The sequence below is a fragment of the Formica exsecta genome, unplaced genomic scaffold (assembly GCF_003651465.1).
Source record: "Formica exsecta isolate Colony F162 unplaced genomic scaffold, ASM365146v1 scaffold1584, whole genome shotgun sequence".
Taxonomy (NCBI): Eukaryota; Metazoa; Arthropoda; class Insecta; order Hymenoptera; family Formicidae; genus Formica; species Formica exsecta.
This window is the reverse complement of record NW_021848907.1, coordinates 7,247-15,985: the sequence shown is the minus strand read 5'-3', so window position 1 is coordinate 15,985 and position 8,739 is coordinate 7,247. Positions and strand designations below refer to the sequence as shown.

The following is an 8,739-nucleotide window of genomic DNA, read 5'->3' as shown; positions in this document are numbered from 1 at the left end:
ATAAAAGTAATTGAATTTTAGCATTAAAATTGCGTTGCATTTAAAGCTTTTTATTCTTGCTGATAGATATTCGAGTAGAAGTAGAGACTGTCTCTTAAAAATTAGAAACATCAAAATCAAATGATAGTTCTGTATAAAGAAGGAACGAGTGAATCCAGACTGTCGGCCAATTTGACCTAATATGTTGTCAACATGGCAGAGAATCGAAACACGGTAAAAAAAATAAAAGAAAAACAGTAAATAACGCATATATTTTCGTTAAATTTGTTTCATGAGTGTCGAGGACACTTGACGTGTTTCTCGATGTATATATTGTGGCAGTTACATTCTAATTAGACTGCTGGTATAGTTTCAAACTCTCCCTTTCCTATTGTATTTGCAAGACCGGATAACAATTCTTAACGACTTGTGATTTCATACATATTTGCATCGTCTGTAATCGAGACGACAAGAGCATACAGCCGCACTTCAGGTAAAGAAAATAAAGATAACAAAGATATTAATAATGAATGAGAAAAAACAGATATTGTAACATTTTTGGATTAATTTATATTTAAAAAAAAATATATATTTTTAAGATCACAGAAATAGATAAAAACAATGTTTAGCAAATATTTCGGAGGTTGGAACTTTTCCATTAAAAATAATATTGTAATATAAAACGCAATTATTATTACACTAACAAATATTTAAAAGAGTTTAGAAAAATGTTTAAAGTTAAAATTATTAGAAATTTTATGTTCGTGTTGTAACTTTATATAGCAGACTTAAAAAACGTTTATTGCTTAATTTGTTTGGTTTGTCTCTTGTTTCACTCCAATAATTAGCACACTAACAAATATTTAAAAGAGTTCAGAAAAATGTTTAAAATTATTAGAAATTTTATGTTCGTGTTGTGACTTTATATAGCATACTTAAAAAACGTTTATTGCTTAATTTGTTTAGTTTGTCTATTGCTTCACTCTAACATCTCATTTTGCAAATTCTCTTTTAAGCTCTACATTATTCATTTGCAAGAGAGAGAGAGACTAAACAAATATTAAATAAATTCATCGACTTAAAGTTTCTCGAATACATATTTCGGCAAAATAGATATAGACATAATAAAATATAAACATATGTCAATGTAACTATGTTATTAACAAATCGATGTTTTTTTTCTAGAAAATCTTTACAATCTGATACTATGGAGGAGCAGCCCAAATCTTCGCATATCGAAAATTCCACTGACAATGAGTCGGATGAGAAATCGTCGCCTTCCTCTATACCGAGGCATGATGATCCGGAGATGTTCGCCGAGCAGGCTTCATCAAATCGAGAAGACTATGATAGGTATTGTACTCTTCGATTGGAAAAATTATGTAATTATGTTATTAACAAATCGGCGTTATTTTCGTAGAAAATCTTTACGATCTGATACTATGGAGGAGCAGTCTGAATCTTCGAATATCGAAAATTCCACTGAGTCGGATGAGAAATCGTCGCCTGCCTCTATACCGAAGCATGATGATCCGGAGATGTCCGCCGAGCAGGCTTCATCAAATCGAGAAGACTATGATAGGTATTATACTCTTCGATTAGAACAATTTCAAACTAATATCGCATACTACGCAATACAATTTATATTATTGTTAAAATTTGTAATGAAATAAATATTAATCTGTAATTGGAGCGAGACCAGAATATACATTTGCGTTTCAGAAGAAGAAGGTAAAGATAATAAAAATATTAATAATGTATAAGAAAAAACAGATTTTGTAACGCTTTTGGATTAATTTATATTTTTGGGAAAAATAAATTTCAAGACTGTAAAGATAGATAAAAACAATGTTTAGCAAATATTTCGGAAGTTGGAACTTTTTCATTAAAAATAATATTGTAATATAAAACGCAATGATTAGCACACTAACAAATATTTAAAAGAGTTCAAAAAAATGTTTAAAATTATTAGAAATTTTATGTTTGTGACATTATATAGCATACTTAAAAAACGTTTATTGCTTAATTTGTTTAGTTTGTCTTCTGCTTCACTCTAACATCTCATTTTGCAAATTCTCTTTTAAGCTCTACATTATTCATTTGCAAGAGAGAGAGAGACTAAACAAATATTAAATAAATTCATCGACTTAAAGTTTCTCGAATACATATTTCGGCAAAATAGATATAGACATAATAAAATATAAACATATGTCAATGTAACTATGTTATTAACAAATCGATGTCTTTTTTCTAGAAAATCTTTACAATCTGATACTATGGAGGAGCAGCCCCAATCTTCGAATATCGAAAATTCCACTGACAATGAGTCGGATGATAAATCGTCGCCTTCCTCTATACCGAGGCATGATGATCCGGAGATGTCCGCCGAGCAGGCTTCATCAAATCGAGAAGACTATGATAGGTATTATACTCTTCGATTGGAAAAATTTCAAACTAATATCGCATACTACGCGATATTAAGAATTTATATTATTGTTAAAATTTATAATGAAATAAATATTAAACTGTAATTGGAGCGAGACCAGAATATACATCTGCGTTTCAGAAGAAAAAGGTAAAGATAATAAAGATATTAAAAATGTATAAAAAACAGATTTTGTAACGCTTTTGGATTAATTTACATTTTTGGGAAAAATATATTTCAAGATTATAAAGATAGATAAAAACAATGTTTAGCAAATATTTCGGAAGTTGGAACTTTTTCATTAAAAATAATATTGTAATATAAAACGCAATGATTAGCACACTAACAAATATTTAAAAGAGTTCAGAAAAATGTTTAAAATTATTAGAAATTTTATGTTCGTGTTGTAACTTTATATAGCATACTTAAAAAACGTTTATTGCTTAATTTGTTTGGTTTGTCTTCTGCTTCACTCTAACATCTCATTTTGCAAATTCTCTCTTAAGCTTTACATTATTCATTTGTAAGAGAGAGAGAGAGAGAGAGACTAAACAAATATCAAATAAATTCATCGATTTAAAGTTCTTTGAATACATGTTTCGGCAGAATAGATATAAACATAATAAAATATAAACATATGTCAATGTAATTATGTTATTAACAAATCGGCGTTATTTTCGTAGAAAATCTTTACGATCTGATACTATGGAGGAGCAGTCTGAATCTTCGAATATCGAAAATTCCACTGAGTCGGATGAGAAATCGTCGCCTCCCTCTATACCGAAACATGACGATCCGGAGATATCCGCCGAGCAGGCTTTATCAAATCGAGAAAACTATGATAGGTATTATACTCTTCGATTGGAACGATTTCAAACTAATAATATTGCATACTACGCTATATTAAGAATTTATATTATTGTTAAAATTTATAATGAAATAAATATTAAACTGTAATTGGAGCGAGACCAGAATATACATTTGTGTTTCAGAAGAAGAAGGTAAAGATAATAAAGATATTAAAAATGTATAAAAAACAAATTTTGTAACGCTTTTGAATTAATTTATATTTTTGGAAAAAATATATTTCAAGATTATAAAGATAGATAAAAACAATGTTTAGCAAATATTTCGGAAATAGGAACTTTTTCATTAAAAATAATGTTTTAATTTAAAACACAATTATTATCAAACTAACAAATACTTAAAAGAGTTTAAAAAAATATTCAAAGTTAAAATTATTAGAAATTTTATGCTCGGGTTGTAACTTTATATAGCAGACGTAAAAAACGTTTATTGCTTAATTTGTTTGGTTTGTCTTTTGTTTCACTCTGACATCTCATTTTGCAAATTCTTTTTTAAGCTTTACATTATTCATTTGTAAGAGAGAGAGAGAGAGACTAAACAAATATCAAATAACTTCATCGACTTAAAATTACTCGAGTACATGTTTCGGCAGAATAGATATAGACATAATAAAATATAACCATATGTCAATGTAACTATGTTATTAACAAATCGGCGTTTTTTTCGTAGAAAGTCTTTACAATCTGATACTATGGAGGAGCAGCCCGAATCTTCGAATATCGAAAATTCCACTGAGTCGGATGATAAATCGTCGCCTCCCTCTATACCGAGGCATAATGATCCGGAGATGTCCGCCGAGCAGGCTTCATCAAATCGAGAAGGCTATGATAGGTATTATACTCGTCGATTGGAACAATTTCAAACTAATATCGCATACTACGCGATATTAAAATTTTATATTATTGTTAAAATTTATAATGAAATTAATATTAATCTGTAATTGGAGTGAGACAAGAATATACATTTGCGTTTCAGAAAAAAAGGCAAAAATAATAAGGATATTTAATATGTATTTAAAAAAAACAGCTTTTGTAATGTTTTTAAATTAATTTATATTTTTGGAAGGAATTTATTTCTCAATCTTTTGTTTCACTCTGACATATCATTTTACAAATTCTTTTTTAAGCTTTACATTATTCATTTATAAGAGAGAGAGAGAGACTAAACAAATATCAAATAACTTCATCGACTTAAAATTACTCGAGTACATGTTTCGGCAGAATAGATATAGACATAATAAAATATAAACATATGTCAATGTAACTATGTTATTAACAAATCGGCGTTTTTTTCGTAGAAAGTCTTTACAATCTGATACTATGGAGGAGCAGCCCGAATCTTCGAATATCGAAAATTCCACTGAGTCGGATGATAAATCGTCGCCTCCCTCTATACCGAGGCATAATGATCCGGAGATGTCCGCCGAGCAGGCTTCATCAAATCGAGAAGGCTATGATAGGTATTATACTCGTCGATTGGAACAATTTCAAACTAATATCGCATACTACGCGATATTAAAATTTTATATTATTGTTAAAATTTATAATGAAATTAATATTAATCTGTAATTGGAGTGAGACAAGAATATACATTTGCGTTTCAGAAAAAAAGGCAAAAATAATAAGGATATTTAATATGTATTTAAAAAAAACAGCTTTTGTAATGTTTTTAAATTAATTTATATTTTTGGAAGGAATTTATTTCTCAAGATTATAAAAATAGATAAAGACAACGTTTAGCAGATTTTTCGAGATAGAGCTTTTCCAATAATAATAATTTTAAAATGTAAATCGTAACGATTATCATACAAACAAGTATTAGAAGATTTAGAAAATAATGTTTTAAGTTAATATAATTGGAAATTTTATGTCTTTATATTATAGTTTTATATTGCTGAGTTGAGAATCGTTTATTGCTTTATTCTGATTTGTCTTAACGCGATCATATATTTATTTGTTTCAAACTGACATAACATTAAAAAAAATTTTTTCTTAAACTTTACATTATTTATTTGTAAGACTAAGAAAATATCAAATAAATTTAATGGCTAGAAGCTTTTCGAGTACATGTACCGATTCGCGCAATGGATAGGGACGTAATATAAAAATATAAACAGATGTCAATGTAACTATATTATTAACAGATCGGTGTTTTCTTCATAGTAATAAACTTTTACAATCTGAAGTGGAGAAGCAGTCCGAATCTTCGAATATCGAAAATTTCACCGAGTCAGATGACAAATCGTCGCCTCCCTCTATACCGAAGCATGATGTTCCGGAGATGTCCGCCGAGCAGGCTTCATCAAATCGAAAAAACTATGATAGGTATGATACTCTTCGATTGAAACAATTTCAAACTAATATCGCATACTACGCGATATTAAAATTTAATATTATTATTAAAATTTATAATGAAATTAATATCAGTCTGTAATCGGAGCGTGACAAGAATATACAAACGCAATTCAGAAAAAGAAATATAATAAAGGTAAAAATAATAAAGATATTAAAAATGTATAAAAAGCAGATTCTGTAACACCATTTTTGTATTAATTTATATTTTTGGGAAAAATATATTTCGAGATTATAAAGATAGATAAAAACAATGTTTAGCAAATTTTTTGGGATGTAGCTTTTTCAATAATAATAATTTTGAAATGTAAATCGCAACGATTATCATACAAGTATTGGAAGATTTAGGAAATATAATTTAAGATTAATATAATTAGAAAGTTTATGTTTTTATATTATGTATTTATATCGCTGAGTTGAAAAAGCGTTTAATGTTTTATTCTGGTTTGTCTTAACGTTATTATATATGTTCATTTGTTTCACTCTGACATATCATTTTACAAATTCTTTTTTAAGCTTTACATTATTCATTTATAAGAGAGAGAGAGAGACTAAACAAATATCAAATAAATTCATCAACTAATAGTTTCTCAAATTTATGTTTCGATTCGCAGAATGGATATATCATTGTAACTACGTTATTAACAAATCGGTGTTTTTTTTGCAGCAAATCTTCAGAATCTGATATTATGGAGAAGCAGCACGAATCTTCTGATATTGAGAACTACCCCAAGTCTAACGAGAAATCGCCGTCGCCCTCTATATCGAAGCATGATGCATTGAAGACATCCGTCGAGCAGGGTTCACCAAGTCGGACAGATAATGTTAGGTATTATATTTTTCGATTAGAATTACTTCAAACTAATATTGCATCTTATGCAATATTAAAAAATAATATAATTATTATAATTTGTAATGAGATTAATATTAATCTATAAACAAAATTTTATTTAATTGTCTTTATTTTTTTTAATAATTCGGGTTTGTTTGAACTATTAAAAATTGTTTAGAATAACACTGTATATGCGCGTTTTATTTTCTTATATAATCAAAAATTATAATTTTCGAGGGAAATATTCTTGCATTTAAAATAATTTTTATACAACATTAAATTGTTTGAGATAGCAAAATGCAGAACTAAAAATTTATTTACATAAATAATAGTATTTGCATTTACTGTAATTATTAAAAATAAAATTTAGAGAAATAATTTCTAATATATAATTAAAAGTTTGAACTGTCTTTATTTAACGTAACGTAACAATTCGAAATCTAACACATACGATTAACTAAGAAAGATAAGATATTGCATGTCATTAATCAAGCGTTTTTTCATTTTAAAAATCGATAGAGGCCAGGTATTAGTAGACAATGATGCAGGCACAAATGTTACAAAATGTAACTATTCATCTGAAACCAAAACATTAAACTTACCGGAATCGTCTACTACGGAACCGTCTACTACAGAATCGTCTCCTATGAAATCGTCCGGTACGGAATCGAACGCTACTGAAATCGCACAACCGAGTACATCCAAATCCACACTCGAGCTAAAATCTCAATCATCGCAAGAATCCACTCAGAAGAATGACAGTGACAATAAACCGAAAGAAAATCAAGATAAATGTCAAATAATAAATACGAAAGCAGAGGAATCTATGGATTTAACGGCAGATATTCACGATAATACATCAGATTCACCTGCATCTGAGCCAACAGACGATCAAGCGGAAGCTATGAACGATGAGGTATTTGTGAAATTCCTTGAAAAATTTACATCAACATCAGTGTCTAAAGATAAATCATTACAGTGGAAATATTTGAACGTAATATCCAAACTTGCTTGCAGAATTCTAATATTCCTTTTCCTAATATTACCACAGTTAGTAATGATGGTTATTAATAAAGTTGCTTCGAAATATATGATAACGTATGATAAAGCTGAAAAAAACAAAAAACCGGAATATATTCAAGATACGGATATAAAAATTCGTCGAAAGAAATCTTTCACATGTTTGAAATGTTTTATAATCCTGTTAATATTAATTCTATCTCTATTCCTATTTCTATTTCTATTTTATTTCCATTTTCGATCTGTGTATTTGGATAAGGATGATATGCACTTTGATACTTTTGCGACTACCGTTGTCGAATTAGAGAAACGGGTACTAGATCACGATGCAACTATACGAGTCTTGACCGAATATCTTGGTAAAAGATATTTTTATCGAGGCAAATATTATTATGAAAATTATTCCCTTCAAACCTTTGAGCGAAGAAACGTTAGAAAAACACATTAAAAACACTGCGAAAAATATCGGACAAACGTTCTCCCAAGATCAAATCGATTATCATAAACGACGTTTGATAGAAGATGATACCGATTGCCAAAGAAAATATGATTGTTAGACAATAAAGATTATACATAACAATTTTCGAGTAGACAAGACTTCAAATTATTGTATTGCGTATGGCGTAACAATATTCGATTAAACAATGTGTATTTTTTCGAGTACATACCGGATTGTAATATATTGCAGAAATTTATGAGTACAAATAATTGATATTTTCCAGGCTAAATGTGTCGAATTACGTTTCCACGTTGCTAAATTATATTGTTAGTTTATTATTCTTTTTTGACTTTGATCCAAAAAATAATTTTGTTTAATTTTATACTGAAAGCCAATTTGCAAATAATTTACAGTTATGATATAAATACGTGATAAAATTTTTGTATGCATTACTTGCATTGTACTAAAAACGAACGGTGAAGTCTGCAGGATATAATGTGTAATGTGTTGTTTAGCGTACGTCAAAAGAGCGCTGAATCAGCGTGCTGTTACGAATGATTAAACAAATTCACATTGATTAGGGCTTCTGACATAGGTAATATCTCGTATTGTTGCTAAATTTTATTTTGTAATCACATTTGTATTTTTAGGCAAATGATCGCGATTATTGCATATGTATAAATCTTCGTAATGACACGTAATGCTCAATCATTAGACATTGCGTTACGTTACGTTGATATCATCGATCGTTCTTATACAACTGAAAAATTGCTATTACTTTAATTAAAATCTTACAAGTAACAAAATAATAAATAACTTTGCATTA

The 8,739-nt window shown here is 28.6% G+C and overlaps 1 protein-coding gene across 1 annotated transcript; it reads left to right on the top strand.

Annotated features, from left to right (window-relative positions):
- Positions 1-286: 286 nt before the first annotated feature.
- LOC115233054 (serine-rich adhesin for platelets-like) lies at positions 287-8,739 on the top strand. Its single transcript, XM_029803262.1, is given in 11 exon segments — positions 287-472; positions 1,165-1,332; positions 1,400-1,561; positions 2,234-2,401; positions 3,088-3,249; positions 3,941-4,102; positions 4,569-4,730; positions 5,434-5,595; positions 6,290-6,451; positions 6,974-7,832; positions 7,834-8,739. Coding segments are annotated over 10 exon segments (2,343 nt in total). The 5' UTR covers positions 287-472; positions 1,165-1,186; the 3' UTR covers positions 8,032-8,739.